This window comes from Scyliorhinus torazame, chromosome 7 (assembly GCF_047496885.1).
Source record: "Scyliorhinus torazame isolate Kashiwa2021f chromosome 7, sScyTor2.1, whole genome shotgun sequence".
Classification (NCBI taxonomy): Eukaryota; Metazoa; Chordata; class Chondrichthyes; order Carcharhiniformes; family Scyliorhinidae; genus Scyliorhinus; species Scyliorhinus torazame.
Window position 1 is genome coordinate 194,704,200 of NC_092713.1, and position 19,651 is coordinate 194,723,850.

Below are 19,651 nucleotides of genomic sequence, written 5' to 3' on the forward strand. Positions count from 1 at the left end.
GGCGCCTTGACAGGCGGGATTGCCGCCAGATTGGTGGCCTCGTGGAGCGAGTTGTCCGGAAAAGGCATAACGACAGCTGGGAACGTGAGATCCGGTAGTGGGCAGGCAAGTTTGCGTCGTGCCCTTCTGTTGCGCTTGACAATGGATCCATCAGCCATGCGAACCACGAACGACCTGGGAACAGCCTGTCGAAGAACAGCAGCTGGAGCTGACCAGCCTCCACCAGGCAACTTGATATGAACAGCATCTTCCGGAGAGAGCACAGGCAAATCAGTAGCATGAGCATCGTATGTCAGCTTTTTCCGGTTTCTGAGTTGCTGCATCTTTTGCAGTACTGGGAGGTGATCCAGGTCAGGTAAATGAATGGCCGGAAAAGTCGTCCGCAGGTCACGATTCATAAGGAGTTGTGCCGGAGACATACTGGTGACAGAGGGGTTGCCCTGTACGCCAGGAGCGCAAGGTTAAAGTCAGAAGCTGGGTCCGCAGCCGTGCAGAGTAGTTGCTTCACGGTATGGACCCCTTCGACCTTCCCGTTAGATTTCGGGTAATGCGGGCTCGAGGTAATGTGCTTGAACTGGTTCAGCTTCGCGAAGTTGGACCACTCTTAGCTGTAGAAGCAGGGACCGTTGTCGCTCATGACCGTGAGTGGAATACCATGCCTGGCAAATGTCTCCTTGCAGGCCTTGATGACAGTCCTTGATGTGAGGTCGGACAGTTTCACCACTTCGGGGTAACTCGAGAAGTAATCAATTATAAGCACGTAGTCACGCCCATTGGCGTGAAAAGGGTCGATTCGCACCTTAGACCACGGAGAGGTCACGATCTCGTGTTGCTGGAGTGTTTCTTTGGGCTGAGCAGGCTGGAAACACTGGCAAGTCGCACAATTGAGGACCATGTTGGATATGTCCTCATTGATGCCAGGCCATTAGACAGCCTGCCGGGCCCTGCGCCTGCATTTCTCGATACCGAGGTGTCCCTCGTGGATCTGTTTGAGCACTAAGCTCTGGAGGCTGTGAGGACTAACGATACGATCCAGCTTGAGGAGGATCCCCTCGACAACTGTAAGGTCATCCTTGACATTAAAGAACTGGGGGCATTGCCCTTTCTGCCAACCATTTGCAAGGTGATGTATGACCCGCTGCAGAAGAGAGTCCTTGGCAGTCTCTTCTTGAATGTTGATGTCTCGTTCGTCTGAGGCCAGGAGGATTGCTTTTTAAAAAAAAAATATGTTTATTAAGAATTTTTAACAGAATTTTCAACCATATAAACAAACCCCCCTGTAACAAAAAAGAAGAAAAAACTCGCATAGCACGACATAAACATGGCAAATCAATATGATACAGAACTTTGTACATTGGATTCCTCCCGTACACATCAGTTTTCCGGATCGTTTATGTATTTCTTGCTCAGATGCCCCCCCGAAGAACCCGGCCGGGAGATTGCTGGCACACAGTTGCACCTGTGCCTCAATTTGGTGGATGAAGTCGACCTGTTCACAGGGCGAGGTGATGGTGCGAGACAGGGCATCCGCAATGATTAGCTCCTTGCTCGGTGTGTAAACCAATTCGAAATCAAACCTGTGGAGTCGAAGGAGAATGCGCTGAAGCCTGGGTGTCATGTCATTCAAGTCCTTGTGAATGAGGTGAACTAGGAGTCTGTGGTCAGTCTCTACTGTAAAAGTTGATAGACTGTAGACGTAATCATGGAACTTTACAATACCGGTGAGGAGGCCCAGGCACTCTTTCTCTATCTGAGCATACCTCTGTTCAGTGGGAGTCATGGCCCTGGACGCATAGGCCACTGGAGCCCAGGACGAGGAGTCATCCTTCTTGAGGAGCACCGCACCAATGCCGTCCTGGCTAGCGTCCATGGAGATTTTTGTCTCCCACTTTGGGTCAAAAAAAGCAAGTATCGGAGCAGTGGTGAGCTTTGCCTTTAACTCGAGCCTCTCTGCTTGATGTGTGGGTAGCCACTGGAAGGCAGTGGACATCTTCACCAGATGCCTGAGAGCCGTGGAGTGTGATGCGAGGTTGGGAATGAACTTTCCCAAGAAGTTAACCATACCCAGGAAGCGGAGTACCGCCTTTTTGTCTTCCGGGGTCTTCATGGTGTTGATGGCCTTGACTTTGTCCGAGTCCGGTTGCACGCCCTGCTGGGATATTTGATCACCCGAAAACTTGATTGATGACATGCCAAAGGAGCATTTGGCCTTGTTCAACTTGAGGCAGTTGGCATGTATGCGTCTAAAGACTTGTTGGAGACGAGATATGTGTTCCTCTGGGGTCGTGGACCATATAATGACGTCATCAACATAAACCTGCACACCCTTAATGCCCTCCAGCATCTGTTCCATGATCCTGTGAATGATTTTGGAGGCTGAAACAATCCCAAATGGCATGCAGTTGTAACAGTACCTTCCGAAAGGTGTATTAAACGTGCAGAGCTTCCTGCTGGACTCATCCTGTTGTATCTACCAGAGGCCACGCGATGCATCTAGCTTTGTGAAGAATTTGGCATGTGCCATTTCACTGGTTAGCTCCTCCCGCTTCGGGATCGGGTAGTGTTCCCGCATTACGTTTCGGTTAAGATCCTTGGGATCTATACATATGCGCAGTTTTCCAGAGGGCTTCTTCACACAGACCATCGAGCTGACCCAGTCAGTCAGTTCCGGCACTCCTGCAGCTGCGCCTTTAAACGGTCCTGCAGAGGAGCCGGCACCCGGCATGGTGCATGGATCACAGGCATGGCATCAGGCCTGAGTAAGGTTTTGTACCGGTACGGCAGTGTGCCCATCCCACTGAACACATCCAGGTATTGTGACAGGATTTCGTCAATGTCAGCCTGAAGATTCATATTTTGGCAGAGGACATGGCATATACGCGCTGGACGAGATTGAGTAGCTTGCATGCATGGGCACCATGCAGGGAAGCCTTGTCAGGCTTGACGATTTCGAATCGCAGTGTGGCTTTGATGGAGACATGCAGGTGACAAGATCCTAACGCAGTAATGGCATTGCCATTATAATCAAGCAGCTGGCAGGCCGGCTGGAAGAATTTTTGACTGCCTTTGGATGCGAGCAAGATCTGCTGGAGATATGAGATTGGCTGAAGCACCAGAGTCCAGCTTGAACCGGATGCTGCATTGGTTAACTTGTATGACAGCACGCCATTCGTCCGCAGAATCCACGTTGAGGATGGGTAGGCGTGTTGCTGAATTTGAGGAGGCCTTGTCATACGTGGTAATGATGCCCACCCGATATGGGGACTCCAGGCAGTCGACCTCTGGATCCGTGGTGTTACCAGGTTCCGAATCCAGCAGCCCTTGCTGCACACTTCGAACGCGTTTGCGTTGGAACTGGGATCGCTGGCCCACGATTGGAAGTGCAGACCTGCACAAGGCTGCATAATGGCCAGGCTTCCCACAATTTAAACATCGCCTGCCTCTTGCAGGGCCGCTTTAAGTGGGCGGTGCCGCAGTTTGGGCACGTCATACGTTGACATCGTAACGCTCCGTGCGTCGTCGCACATGCGCAGTGCGGTCAGCCGCCGCTCGCACCAACGCAGTGTGGTCTTTGGCTGCTTCGTTCTCCCGTCTGTGGTGAGCATGCGTGGGACCCCGGGAAAAGCACGCAAAATGGCCGCCTTCATTGCTGCTAAGGCACCGCATTCGGATGATGGCCTGTGCACTCTCTGCCTCGTGGGAGGCAAGTTGGTCCTGTTCTGCCGATTTAAGGTGGGAGTAGCGACTTTTCGCCTGTTCATGAACTTTACACATCTCAATGGCTACTGGCAGGGTCATGTTTTTTATTTTTAGGAGCTGCTCCTGCAGGGCGTCGGATCAATCACGATCTGATCCCTGATGAGGGAATCAGCGGTGTCACCGTGGTTGCAAGATTACGGAGATGAATTATAAAGGATTGGAAAGGCTCATCCTTACCCTGAATGCGTTGCTGGAAGACATAGCGCTGAAAGCTCTCGTTCGTTTCGACTTCACAGTGACTGTCGAATTTGACTAACACGGTCCGGAACTTGGACTTGTCCTCGCTATCGGCAAAAGTGAGCGAATTGAAGTCTTGGATGGCCTGGTCCCCCGCAGTCGATAAGAGCAGCGCAATTTTTATGGCATCGGACGCACCCTCGAGGCCTGAGGCCTCAATGTAGAGACTGAATTTCTGCTTGAAGCCCCGCCAGTTGGTGCCTAGATTTCCAGAGATCGAGAGATGTGGAGGGTCCTGGATCTTCTCCATGCCGCTGGAAAGCACTTGCTGGTCGGAACTCCAATTATTCAAGGTAAATTACTTAGATGAACCCCACTCCTGGTACCATGTTGTGTTATTCACCCTGGGGTAACACGGACTGCAACAGAATGCAGATGAACAGAAAAGCATACACCAAACGTAGGAGTTGGTTCAATACGATTTATTGAACTTCTGTAACAATGCACACAGCTGGTTGTGGGTTGACACTCTCCTACTCTAAGTGTACTAACTCTAACTAACTAGACCAGTCTCGCTCTGATCCACGTGTAGAAGGTGCTGACTGATATATACACTCTGACTGGCACTACAGTTGTCACCAGTGGAAAGAGGCGGAGTGCTGATGCCTCGTGTGTTTTATAGTTGAAAGCCCCCTCTGGTGTTCTGTCTGGTGATTGGCTGTGTTCTGTCCTGTATGTTGATTGGCTAACCTGGGTGTCTGTCACTGCCTGTTTTTTACCTCATGATGTGCATGGGTGCATATTATGACAAAGACTAGAGATTAATGGAGAATATAGATTGGAGAGCAATGTAGAATACAGTTTGGAGATCAATGTAGAATATAGACTTGAGATCAATGTAGAATACAGACTTGAGATCAATGTAGAATACAGACTGGAGATCAATGTAGAATACAGGCTGGAGATCAATGTAGAATACAGACTGGAGATCAATACAGAATACAGATTGCAGATCAATGTAGAATTCAGACTGGAGATCAATGTAGAATACCGATTGCAGATCAATGTAGAATTCAGACTGGAGATCAATGTAGAATACAGATTGAAGAGCAATGTAGAATACAGATCAATATAGAATATAGATTGGAGATCAATGTAGAATACAGACTGGAGCTCAATGTAGAATACAGATTGGAGATCAATGTAGAATACCGATTGCAGATCAATGTAGAATATAGATTGGAGATCAATGTAGAATACAGATTGGATCAATGTAGAATACAGATTGGATCAATGTAGAATACAGACTGAAGATCAATGTAGAATATAGATTGGAGATCAATGTAGAATACAGATTGGATCAATGTAGAATACAGACTGAAGATCAATGTAGAATATAGATTGGAGATCAATGTAGAATACAGATTGGATCAATGTAGAATACAGACTGAAGATCAATGTAGAATATAGATTGGAGATCAATGTAGAATACAGATTGGATCAATGTAGAATACAGATTGGATCAATGTAGAATACAGACTGAAGATCAATGTAGAATATAGATTGGAGATCAATGTAGAATACAGATTGGATCAATGTAGAATACAGATTGGATCAATGTAGAATACAGACTGAAGATCAATGTAGAATATAGATTGGAGATCAATGTAGAATACAGATTGGATCAATGTAGAATACAGACTGAAGATCAATGTAGAATATAGATTGGAGATCAATGGAGAATACAGACTGAAGATCAATGTAGAATATAGATTGGAGATCAATGTAGAATACAGATTGGATCAATGTAGAATACAGACTGAAGATCAATGTAGAATATAGATTGGAGATCAATGTAGAATACAGATTGGATCAATGTAGAATACAGATTGGATCAATGTAGAATACAGACTGAAGATCAATGTAGAATATAGATTGGAGATCAATGTAGAATACAGATTGGATCAATGTAGAATACAGATTGGATCAATGTAAAATACAGACTGAAGATCAATGCAGAATATAGATTGGAGATCAATGTAGAATACAGATTGGATCAATGTAGAATACAGATTGGATCAATGTAGAATACAGACTGAAGATCAATTTAGAATATAGATTGGAGATCAATGGAGAATACAGACTGAAGATCAATGTAGAATATAGATTGGAGATCAATGTAGAATACAGATTGGATCAATGTAGAATACAGACTGGAGATCAATGTTGAATATAGATTGGATCAATGTAGAATACCGATTGCAGATCAATGTAGAATATAGATTGCAGATCAATGTAGAATATAGATTGCAGATCAATGTAGAATACAGATTGGAGATCAATGTTGAATATAGATTGGTTCAATGTAGAATACAGATTGGATCAATGTAGAATACAGATTGGAGATCAATGTTGATTATAGATTGGTTCAATGTAGAATACAGATTGGATCAATGTAGAATACCGATTGCAGATCAATGTAGAATATAGATTGCAGATCAATGTAGAATATAGATTGGAGATCAATGTTGAATATAGATTGGAGATCAATGTGGAATATAAGTTGGTTCAATGTAGAATACAGATTGGAGTTCAATGTAGAGTACAGACTGGAAATCAATATAGAATACAGAATGCAGATCAATGTAGAATGCAGTAAGCTGATCAATGTAGAATACAGTATGCAGATCAATGTAGAATGCAGTATGCTGATCAATGTGGAATAGAGACTAGAGATCGATGTGGAATACAGTATGCTGATTAATGTAGAATACAGACTGGAGATCAATGTAGAATACAGTATGCTGATTAATGTAGAATACAGACTGGAGATCAATGTAGAACATAGTATGCTGATTAATGTAGAATACAGACTGGAGATCAATGTAGAATACATGTTGTAGATCAATGTAAAATACAGACTGGATCAATGTAGAATACAGGCTACAGTAGAAATTCCGCCTTCTGAACATCACATTACAGTTTTTATGACTTGTGATGGATAGTTTGCTATGTTTAATCTGCATTGTCAAACTCAAGCCTTGAATTAACTAATGTGCTCCAAGCTGAAAAGTTTCCTGAATGAACAAACAAATCCGATTGTACAGATCATGAAATATATGTGAACCTCCTCACAGTGAAGGATACCCCAGTAGGCCATGACATAATATAACAGTCTTGACCTTGTAAATCAGTGAGTCGTGCAACTGACTATGAACAATACCATGGGGCAGTCTTCCGGGGTTTTCAGTGATTTAATTATGATCTTAAACTGCATTCAAAAGTTCATTTAAATAGTGATGCATAGGATCATAGTGTAAAATAGAAAATTGTCTATTTTGCTTAATGTGAGGTCAACTAATTTTGTTTAAATATTGTTTTATTTCCAGCCATCTTCAATTTTGAGGCAGAGAGCGATCCTCAGATCTCCCTATCCGTTGGAGACACGGTACAAATCCTGGAGAAGTGCGAAGGTACGCTGTTTCTAGTCACCGGCAAAGAGAGAGCAATGTAACTAAATGGACAATGTTAGCTGGTAGAAAGGTAGCATGGACAGACATCACCTTTGCATTAATCATGAGAAAAATAAATATTTTTTGTGGAGAGGTAGTAACACAGCAGCCAATGTAAGATGAATTAACATTCCCAGAACAGTGTTACTCCATCATGTTCCTGTTGAGGTTTATTGCACCATCTTTCCATAGTGCAAGGATTTTAAAAAGCTGGAAAAGTTTCAAAACAACTAATTTATTGAGCTCTGACAAAGAGTCACCCTGACTCGAAATGTTAGCTCCCGTCTGTCTCCACAGATGCTGTCAGACCTGCCGAGATTGTCCAGTATTTTATGGCATTGTTTGTAATTTATTCAGACATCTGCTAATTAGTAAAATAATTCTAAGTTTACTGCCATTGACCCTAAAGTGGGAGCACGGTAGCATTGTGGATAGCACAATTGCTTCACAGCTCCAGGGTCCAAGGTTCGATTCCGGCTTGGGTCACTGTCTGTGCGGAGTCTGCACATCCTCCCCGTGTGTGCGTGGGTTTCCTCCGGGTGCTCCGGTTTCCTCCCGCAGTCCAAAGATGTGCGGGTTAGGTGGATTGGCCATGATAAATTGCCCTTAGTGTTGGGTGGGGTTGCTGGGTTATGGGGATAGGGTGGAGGTGTTGACTTTGGGTAGGGTGCTCTTTCCAAGAGCCGGTGCAGACTCGATGGGCCGAATGGCCTCCTTCTGCACTGTAAATTCCATGATCTATGAATTTTAGGATCAACGCATAAATGTAGAATACAAACTGGAGATCAATGTAAAATACAGATTGGAGATCAATGTAGAATACAGATTGCAGATCAATGTAGAATATAGATCAGAGATCAATGTAGAAACAGACTGGAGATCAATGTAGAATACAGACTGGAGATCAATGTTGAATACAGATTGCAGATCAATGTAGAATTCAGACTGGAGATCAATGTAGAATACCGATTGCTGATCAATGGAGAATACAGACTGGAGATCAATGTAGAATACAGATTGGAGATCAATGTAGAATACAGATTGGAGATCAATGTAGAATACAGACTGGAGATCAATGTAGAATACCGATTGCAGATCAATGGAGAATACAGACTGGAGATAAATGTAGAATACAGGCTGGAGATCAATGTAGAATACAGATTGGAGATCAATGTAGAATACAGATTGGAGATCAATGTAGAATACAGACTGGAGATCAATGTAGAATACCGATTGCAGATCAATGGAGAATACAGACTGGAGATCAATGTAGAATACAGACTGGAGAACAATGTAGAATATAGATTGCAGATCAATGTAGAATATAGATTGGAGATCAGTGTAGGATATAGATTGGAGAGGTGGATTGGCCATGATAAATTGCCCTTAATGTCCAAAATTGGCCTTAGTGTTGGGTTGGGTGGGGTTACTGGGTTATGGGGATAGGGTGGAGGTGTGGACCTTGGGTAGGGTGCTCTTTCCAAGAGCCGGTACAGACTCGATGGGCCGAATGGCCTCCTTCTGCACTGTAAATTCTATGATCTATGAAATTTAGGATCAACGCATTGAACATAGTTACTAATTGCTGTGATGTGTGTATGACTGCCATCATTAGGATGCTACTAATTAGATGTGAACTTTGTCAAATAGTTTCTGGTATTCTGCTTTAAAACTGACCTGTTCACTGGTTCAATGGCATGAATTTCCTATTTATAGCACTAGGTGGCACTTCATTCCAAATAAAGGTTACAATTTAATCATTCAAGTTGGGTAATGACAGGGCAGTAACACTAAAGCAGTGAAAATATCCTGTAACCAAACTCCATAATCTTTGTACAATGTAACTATCCGAATGGTGGAGAGATCCAGAATGATCCAAATAGATCTTGATATTTTTAAAAAATCTTGTTCCTATGACAGATGGAAGACTAATGACTTGATAAATGCCTCTGAGTCCAGCAACCCAGTTTGAAAACCTCAGCCGTGAAACCACATGCTACTCATTGCAACTGATTACAACCCCAGTTTGATAATCATGCATTTGACTGCACCTCGGTCCTGTTGTGGTTGATCGAGAAGCTAATCTAAACCTTGCCTCCTGGCCTATTTCTACAGAGCCACAGGTTTCTGTCGGGAAAGACTTTGTGCAGGTGCCACAGTCTGATTTCCCTCACAAATCAGTTTTATTCATGCCACATTGCCAGAGATCCTCACAATAATCCCCCCCCCCCCAGCCAAAATGTCCCTCCCACCAAGATGTTCCCCCTGCCAAGATTTCCCCCTCTACCAAGATGTTCCCCCACCCACCAAGATGTCTGTCCACCCTGCAAAGAGGTCCATCACCCCACCAAGATGTCCGCCCCCAGTCAAGATATCTGTTCCCTGGTCAAGATGTCTCCCACCAAGATTTCCCCCTCCGTCATGATGTCCCCCCTGCCAAGATGTCCATCTCCACCTCCAAGATGCCCATCCCCCCACCAAGATGTCTATTCCCCCACCAAGATGTTCATTCCCCCGCCAAGATGTCCCCACCCGCCAAGATGTCACCCCCCTGCCAAGATGTCTGTCCACTCTGCCAAAATGTCCCTCACCCATAAAGATGTCCATCCCTCCACCAAAATGTCTGTGTCCCCTGACCAAGCCTTCCCCCCCCCCCACCCCCCGGAATGTCCCTCCAGCTAAGATGTCCCCCTGTCAAAATATCCCCCCCCCCCGTCGAGACGTAGGCCCAACCACCTGCCAAGACCTCGCACTGCAAACGTGTTGTGCATTGGAAGATAATGGACGAATTGAGACACACTTCAAGCAGGAGTTCGATAAGTATACAGGGCAGAAAAGAAGAGACAATTACTCTGATAGGGTGAGATGATGAGGTTGGAGGAGGATAGAGTGATGCATAAACAATGGAATTGACCCGTTGGGCGACGTGGCCATACCCTGTGCTGTAGAGTTCTAGATAATTCTATGTAAAGAGGAGTCTCAGCAGAACACTGCCTCAGTTTCATTCATATTTTTGTTTGCCCCCAGGATGGTACAGGGGGAGTTTGATGAAAAACAAGTCACAACGGGTAAGTCAATATATTTTAGATTTTACCTATAGACACATAGCTCTATACATTTCTTCATTTGAGAATCAATGGAATTATATTCCTATTTAATGCAGTAGTTTACACATGTATCTTAATTTAGTGTCTCCTTTCCTTTAACTTGGTTGTGTATTTTATAACAGGCACAATGATTACATGAAAGTAAGGCAGGGAACCTTTATGTACGTGTATTAGCCAATGTTATCAAAAATAGGGTATTGAGAGAATTAAACCCATGGGGCGGGATTCTCCATTGGCTGAAGCCGAAATTGGGAAACGCGATTGGGTGGAGAATGGGTTCTGATGCCAAAATCACGGCAGGCACCAATTTGACAACAAATTGCAATTCTCCGTCACCTCGACAGCGGTGTCATTGTGGCCCGGAACTCAAATACAGTAAACATCATTTGCATAACATTAGCGAGCCTGACCCAGTATTCTTCCAGGCCTCCCTGCTGTTCTGCCTCCGATGGGCCGAGTTCCAGATGGTGCGGTTCACTTATACAAATCGTGAAACTATCGTCGTGGCTGAGGGAGACAGAGGGGGTATCGAAAATGTCCAACATTGCCATAGTGTGCTGACAGCTGTGCCGCAACTCCCCCCGGCCTTGGCAGAAGCCATCTGGGCAGCGGCACAACTGTCAGCAAACTATGGAGATGTTGGATGTTTTGTTATGTTTCCTTTGTAACATAAGCGGCTTCCTTGTGTTGCATTTGTCAAGGAAGGTCGAGACGTGTAAATAACTTCAACTCATTTATTTACACTATGTACACTTTTATAACTTGAGTTCGACACTACTGCTAATCCTATTGTAGCTACCTAAACTGACTAACCAGCTGCTGTTTTCCACGTGGTGGGTGTGATAATGAATCAACCCTGTGCCTCTCCTCACTGACTGTCTCCACTGGCCGAAAGGGCTGATCATGTGTGTGGTGTCCTTTATGTATGGGTTGGTGTAATGTGGTCGTGTCACCTCCTTGTGTATCGTGAATGTCCATTGGTCGCCTCCCATGTAACTTATCTATTGGTTGAGTGTGTGTGTGTGATGTTTCTGGTGCTCCCTCTAGTGTCTGTCTAGCTTACATGTATTTACAGTGATGCACATCACCACATCTTCCCCTTTTTATATGTTCATATTTTCTGTACACTTTAAGAAAAACTGAACAAAGAACAGGTAGAGAAGGTAAGGTATATGTCATGGGAACGGTGATTAAACAATAAGTCATTTATTGATGCTCCCCGTCCGGAGTCTTAGCAGGTTCACTGGAGTCAGCTGAGAGTTCTTGAAGCTGCACGTCTGGAGTCGGAACATGCAGGAATGCATTGACTAGTGGAGAGGTTCAAGCAATTGAGGGTGGAAGTAGTGTGGTGTCACCGGAGTCACCAGTGGTCTCACAGTGATCGTCGAGTGCCTCTGTACGCACTAGCTGAGGTCTGTCACTTTGCACCTTTTGCATGGGAAGTGGGATGCTGTCGTCACTCGTTTCACATACCGTGGGTAGATCCTCAGTAGCTGCTTGCTGTTCACTAGGGTTGGGTAAATTGTCACCCAAGTTGGCAAGTCATGGGAACGGTGATTAAACAATAAGTCCAAATCATTCATGTGAATCCATAAACCATCAATCATCATGGTCAAATGTCTCTCTTGGTTATGAACGCCATCAACAGGAACCAAGAAGTGGTCGAATCACTGCGCTGTACGATTTGGAGTCTTTTTCTTTTTTTTCTTTTTCTGTTTGTGGTGGTGCTGTCGGATGGCATCTTGTAGTTGATAGGTCGTTGACATTGAAGAGGTACCATCAACAGTATCATTCGAGGTCATGGATGTGCCAGATGTTGAAGTCGGATGAGACTGTGCATACTGGGGCGAAATTCTCCCCCAACGGCGCGATGCCCGTCTGATTGGCGCCGTCTTTGGCGACCTAGCCCCAACATTGAGGGGCTAGGCCGACGCCGGAGGGATTTCCGCCCCGCCAGCTGGCGGAAATGGCGTTTGTTGCCCCGCCAGCTGGCGCGGAAATGCGGCGCATGCGCGGGAGCGTCAGCGGCCGCTGTCAGTTTCCCGGCGCATGCGCAGGAGCGTCAGCGGCCGCTGTCAGTTTCCCACGCATGCGCAATGGGGAGAGTCTCATCCGCCTCCGCCATGGTGGAGGCCGTGGCGGAGGCGGAAGGGAAAGAGTGCCCCCACGGCACAGGCCCACCCGCGGATCGGTGGGACCCGATCGCGGGCCAGGCCACCGTGGGGGCACCCCCCGGGGTCAGATCGCCCCGCGCCCCCCCCCCCCCCAGGACCCCGGAGCCCGCTCACGCCGCCTGGTCCCGCCGGTAAATACCAGGTTTGATTTACGCCGGCGGGACAGGCAATTTCTGGGCGGGACTTCGGCCCACCCAGGCCGGAGAATCCAGCGGGGGGCCCCGCCAACTGGCGCGGCCCGATTCCCGCCCCGCCCAATCTCCGGTACCGGAGACTTCGGCGGGGGCGGCGGCGGGATTCACGGCGGCCAACGGGCATTCTCCGACCCGGCGGGGGGTCGGAGAATGACGCCCCTGGTTCTGGCCACATGCTGTGCTGCTCGCATCAATGTCTGGTGATGGTGTGAAACTAGAACCTTGCATCTGATAGGAATATGCTGTCTGGCCAGGCTGTGATGCAGCAAATCCCGGGCAGTAACTAAGGCATCCAGTCTGTAGTGCAGATTGCGCTGGCGCCAGTCCTCCTTCAGTCTTGATTCCATTAGTGGGCAATCCGTAGTGCTGGCCTGTTTGAGAATATGCTGCATAGACTGCTGGCTGCTGCAGGCTTGAATACTGGGTTTGTCCAGCATGAGCTGTCATTGGCCGCACTGTCGGTGTGGAACAAATGTGTGGATATAGCTGTGGTGAAAATTGGTGTATTCCTCTTGGACTGTAGCTGCTGCTTGTTATTGCTGACCCAGTGTGATTGTCACGTGATCCATCTCCTGTCATTGTGGCATCTGCTGTCACCCTGAGCGTGCCATCACTGAGGTTGCGACACTGCCTGTCTGGAGTAAAGTCTGGCTTACGTAAATCAGAGTCGGCGTTTGGTTGGTCCCCATCTGGAGTCTGGTCTGTTTTATGTTGATGCTCCCCGTCCGGAGTCTTAGCAGGTTCACTGGAGTCAGCTGAGAGTTCTTGAAGCTGCACGTCTGGAGTCGGAACATGCAGGAATGCATTGACTAGTGGAGAGGTTCAAGCAATTGAGGGTGGAAGTAGTGTGGTGTCACCGGAGTCACCAGTGGTCTCACAGTGATCGTCGAGTGCCTCTGTACGCACTAGCTGAGGTCTGTCACTTTGCACCTTTTGCATGGGAAGTGGGATGCTGTCGTCACTCGTTTCACATACCGTGGGTCGATCCTCAGTAGCTGCTTGCTGTTCACTAGGGTTGGGTAAATTGTCAGAGTTTTCATCTGGTGGTGCAGACAATGTGGGTGGACTGTCATTGTCTTGCCGTTGTCCTTCATTTGGGATTTTCTTCTTTGGAATTTTAAATCTTCCCCCAGACATTACAGAACCTTGTTCATTTCCCTCAATTTCTCCCATATGTAGGGCAGCAAATGTTAGATCCAATGTTTCCTTCGTCATTGTACTAGTTTCCAAAGAACAGTCCGTTTCAATTTTCTTCTCAGTTACTTCATATGCATCCTTTTCTAATGTACATGCCTTCATAGTCTCTGGCTCTGATTTTGCTGGGACTGGCACAGTCACAGTCTCTCTTTTACTGTTCTCAATTGCCCACATTCTACTCCCCAGACATAAATGCTTAATCTCTGGAGTTAATTTGGTACAATGGATAATCGGGTCGACCTTATCTGCATCTTCACCATCACTGGAAAGCACAATTGGTTCACTTGAAACTGCTGCGGGTTTTAAGTGCTTTATCTGGCTACTCGATGTCGGTGTCCTCAGGATTCTTGCTCCAATGTTCTGCTCATTTATCAGTGGAGTGTGCAGAGGTTCAATACGATTAATATTCCCATCAGGGGTTGAAGAGTCATTACTGACTAACTGCTGATCTCTGTAGTTGGGACTTTGCGGTTTTGTGTTGAAGGGAGACAGTTGTCCCTGCTGTAGATATGATTCAGGTTGTGTTATTTCCATTAAATGAGGATCAATTTCTTGTCCATTTTTTCGATCCGTACTAAAGCAATGGCAATTTTCAGTCTGCTCCTTGAAAGTTAGACATACAAGCAATTTCTTTAGCAAGTCCTCAGCATCCTTCTGTGAGTGTGCAGCATTATTAGTATCTCTTCGGCTAGAATGATCCTGAAGGTCAGCACATAATCCTTTTTTCTTCGGGCTTGGAAGAGGCGATTCCTTTGGCTTGTCTTCATTTGGGCTTGAACAGTCATCAGCGCTGTGCCCTTCATTGTAGCATGATAGACCATCATGGTCGTCCTGCTGTGCAGTGGAGCGTGGTAGACTGTTATAGCCTTCTTGCTGTTTACGTGAGCATGGCAGACTTGCATCGTCTGCCGCTAGTTGGTCAGAGGAGATTGCTAGACCCTCATGGTCTTGTTCCTGCAAGGACTGTGCATCGGAGTCATGCGTTTCTGCAATTGTGGAGTTTGTCCACGAGCTTGCTGTGGAGTCTTGTGACACTGGAGTCACGTCTTGTTCCTGCAAGGACTGCGGTGTGGAGTCTTGCATGTCTTCTTTCGTAGAGTCGGGAACCCTGAGCGGGGCGTGGACCACGCTCTGTGTGGCAGCAGGCCGCTCTCTGTGGGCTTGTACCGCTTTCTGTCTCTTAATTTCAGGCTGCAGCATCATCCTGCACTGATGAGTTGGGACGTCATATCTGCTGGGTTGAAGATCCTCAAATCCGAAAAGTGAATCTGCAACTGCATCGGATTCAATGCGGGGGTCGCCAATGTGCAACAAGAAAGGTTTGTCCGGGTCGTAGTCGTCTAGGACCATGGAGCTGTCATTGGGCTCGCGAGGTCCAGAAAAAATGTAAAGATCGGTATCGAAGTATTCGAGGTCAGAATCATCGGTTTGTGCATAGGTAACTGCTTGTTGCAGGGTTCTTTGGAGGTTAAATTCATTTCCTGATTCAACTTGAGGCATTGTGCTGTCATTCCAGGTGAAGGAAGGTTGTTTTACAGCTTTAAAATATTTTTTCTTTGATTTGGGACGTTTCCCCTTTAAATTGGATTTGTGACGTTTCCCCTTTAAATTGGTGCGGTCTGGTGCCTCTGACGTCATGACGCGCGTGACGTAGCACGTTGGAAGCGATTGCGCATGCGCAGATCGGTGTTCCTTTACCGATGGCCGTTTTCTTGATTGCGCATGCACGGCGTCTCGCGCATGTGCAAACGAACCTTCCGGTTCTGCGCACTTCTCGCGCAACTGCGCTACTGTAGTCCCTTTAGCAAGATGGCCGCCGACCTCGACCCAAATCGCACTTTGGTCCGGGATTTCGGCCTCGAGGTGAATACTGGCGCTTCTCTTACCTTTTCTTGCCAATTGGAGTGTGTTTTCCTCACAGTATTTGCCGAATTTGTCCAGGACTGCCTGGAAGTCGCACCTGTTTTGCCCCTTGGAGAACTTGAATTTTTAAAAAGATTTCTTCTGCTCTTGCACCGGCGATGGTGAGGAGAAACTCTACTTTTTCATTATCGGCCAGGTCCTGAAGTTCGGCTGCCACCAGGTAGAATTCAAACGCCTGCCGGAATCGCTGCCAGTTCTCACGGAGATCGCCGTGGCACTGGAGCGGCTGCGGAATTGGGAGCCCGTACATCTTGCCTGGGTATTGCTGGTTGTCACTGTACGCTGAGGTATGGCTATCTGGATTTTAAGCAGTTCACTACTGGTACCATGTTTTGTTATGTTTCCTTTGTAACATAAGCGGCTTCCTTGTGTTGCATTTGTCAAGGAAGGTCGAGAAGTGTAAATAATTTCAACTAATTTATTTACACTATGTACACTTTTATAACTTGAGTTCGACACTACTGCTAATCCTATTGTAGCTACCTAAACTGACTAACCAGCTGCTGTTTTCCACGTGGTGGGTGTGATAATGAATCAACCCTATGCCTCTCCTCACTGACTGTCTCCACTGGCCGAAAGGGCTGATCATGTGTGTGGTGTCCTTTATGTATGGGTTGGTGTAATGCCCCCCCTGTGGTCGTGTCACCTCCTTGTGTATCGTGAATGTCCATTGGTCGCCTCCCATGTAACTTATCTATTGGTTGAGTGTGTGTGTGTGATGTTTCTGGTGCTCCCTCTAGTGTCTGTCTAGTTTACATGTATTTACAGTGATGTACATCACCACAGGACACCTTCGCTACCTCCTCTCTCTCCCTCAGCAGCCATGACGCCTGTTTCACGATTTTTAAAAGCACAAGTGAACTATGCCGCCTGGAACTCGGCCCATCAGAGGCGGAAAATCGCAGAGGTCCCAGAGAATGCCTGTTTGAGCCCGCTAATGACATGCAAATGATGTTTACTGTTCGTGCGTTCCGGACCGCATTGCCGCCTCTGTTGAGGTGACAAAGAATTGCAATTTGGTGTCAAATCAGCACCCGCTGCGATTTTGGCGTCGGAACCGATTCTTAGTCTCAGGACCAGATAATCCAGACAATTGTATTTCAACTGCAGCCATTCTGGCAGTTTTACTATTTGACAATTCAATCTCAGGTCTGCATCCCATTGTGCTGAGTAAGATTAGATTGAACCTGCTCCTGCTGATACCCCCATTTCTCCACTCAAAATCTATTGACCGCTTTTCTCCAATTTGTGAATAGGCCGAGCTTCAATGAGAAACTTTAATATTCTCTCGAGTGCTTATTAATAGGCCGACATTGTTCTTTCCCATTCTGTGCAATGTTTAATCAAACTTAGGGCAAGGATAACAGAGCCCAAGTCAGTGGATCCTGAGTTCAACATCAGTTCTGGCTGCAGTTTTTTCTTTTTTTTCCTGTACATTAGCTGTCGGGTGAGACACCCGATAAAGGGCAAGTTAGCATTGCAGTTTGCACTTTCCCAGGTGAAGAGGGGCTGGTAGAGATCACAAGATACATGGAAATGATTAAGGAAGCCGAACCTTCAATAAAGCCTTGTGTCCATGTCATCTTTGTCAAATCTCTCCTGTGCTTCGTCCTATCCTTGACCTTCTATTTGCTCCACCTGCTCTACCCTCTCGCCAACAGTATAAAACCCATCACGTTTCTCTTTCTCTCTCTCTTCAGCTCTGAGAGTCATACGGACTCGAAACGTTAACTCTGTCTCCTTCTCTCTCCACAGATGCTGCCAGGCCTGCTGATCTTTTCCAGCATTTTCTGTTTTTGTTTCAGATTTCCAGTGTTCACAGTATTTTATTCCTCCAAAAGAAATATTAACCTTTCCCTCTTCATTTACATAGGACAGTTGCAAACTGCATCACACATGAAACACTCATATTTCAGCTTTGGACAAAACTAATTCCATAAAGGTCCAGCCTCATTAAGGCAGATGCCATTGGAAGAATATAGATTCAGCCATCTGCTGCGGGATTCTCCGTCAGCGGGATCCTCCACTTCGCTGTCAGCGCACCCATATACGCGGGCTTCCCGCTGGCGTGGGATGGCCACAATGGAAAACCCCATTTGCCAGTGCCGGAACGGAGGATCCCATGCTGGCGGGGGGGGGGGGGGGGGGGGGGGTGCGGGGGGCATGCTGGAAACCGGGGCTGGCGAGATGGAGTACCCTGGGCGAGATTCTCCGACCCCCCGCCGGGTCGGAGAATCGCCGGGGGCTGGCGTGAATCCCGCCCCCGCTGGTTGCCGAATTCTCCGGCACCGGAGATTCGGCGGGGGCGGGAATCGTGCAGCACTGGTTGGCAGGGCCCCCCCCACAATTCTGTGGCCCGGATGGGCCGGAGTCCTACTGCTAGAATGCCTGTCCCGCCGGCGTGGATTAAACCACCTACCTTACCGGCGGGACAAGGTGGCGCGGGCGGCTCCGGGGTCCTGGGGGGGGCGCGGGCGATCTGGCCCCGAGGGGTGCCCCCATGGTGGCCTGGCCTGAGATCGGGGCCCACCGATCCGCGGGCGGGCCTGTGCCGTGGGGGCACTCTTTTCCTTCCGCCTTTGCTACGGTCTCCACCATGGCGGAGGCGGAAGAAACTCCCTCCACAGCGCATGCGCGGGGATGCCGTGAGCGGCCGCTAACGCTCCCGCGCATGCGCCGCCCGGCAATGTCATTTCCGCGCCAGCTGGCGGGGCACTTCCGCCAGCTGGCAGGGCGGAAATCAGTCCGGCGCGGGCCTAGCCCCTCAAGGTTAGGGCTGGGCCCCCCAAGATGCGGAGGAGTCTGCACCTTTGGGGTGGCGTGATGCCCGGCTGATTTGCGCCGTTTTTGGCGTCGGTCGGCGGACATCGCGCCGATACCGGAGAATTTCGCCCCCTATCCCTGACCTTCCCAGTCAATACTATAAAAACATTTCTCTACCTTTAAATGTGCAGCAGCAACCTAGCCCTGTAACAGCTAAACTGGGTGGAAGATATTGAGAAAATTATTATTATTCTGACAGCTCCCATGAACGATGCAGTGATGTTAATGTCGGTGCCCTTATCTTACTAGCCTTAAACACCTAGAATAGAGAAGCTGCTGCAATGGGTTTAAATAATGGTGTCATTGTCACTTTTTTATATTGAGCCCTCACTTGTGCCACATTCAAAGCATTATGCCCTTTGTTACGAGCTAACATTTCATAGTCACCTGATGTGCTTTATGAGCAAAGTACAATACAATTGGAAAGATAACACACTTAGAATTTGCTAAACTAGTGATCGGAGTCTTCTTGCTGTGCTTAGGATGTCAGTAATAATTGGTAACAAGAGGATTCTAACTCTTTGAACTGTAGTTACTTTTATAAATCTACTTCTAGTCAGCCATGTCTAGCCAGTTTATTTTTAATCCATAATTCAAATGTTACCAAGGGTTCGGATGATTATGCTCACAGTGAGATGAATATCAACAAGAAAATCATGAATGCAGTGTTTAAATCAGTGGTGACAGTTGCTAATCAAGATTCTCTTTGCTTTGTAGGGTGTGTTTCCAGCATCATTCGTTCATGTTAAAGAAGCTGTCATTGAGAAAAGAGGGTATGAATTAAA

At 47.0% G+C, this 19,651-nt stretch overlaps 1 protein-coding gene across 1 annotated transcript in view; it reads left to right on the forward strand.

Moving 5' to 3' along the window:
- Nucleotides 1-19,651, forward strand: part of LOC140426764 (dedicator of cytokinesis protein 2-like) — a 1,003,703-nt gene that overhangs the window by 95,363 nt on the left and 888,689 nt on the right. The window contains exons 2-4 of the mRNA XM_072511919.1: nucleotides 7,326-7,409; nucleotides 10,476-10,516; nucleotides 19,584-19,639. Coding sequence (XP_072368020.1) covers nucleotides 7,326-7,409; nucleotides 10,476-10,516; nucleotides 19,584-19,639 — 181 coding nt within the window. The remainder of the gene's footprint in view (nucleotides 1-7,325; nucleotides 7,410-10,475; nucleotides 10,517-19,583; nucleotides 19,640-19,651) is intronic.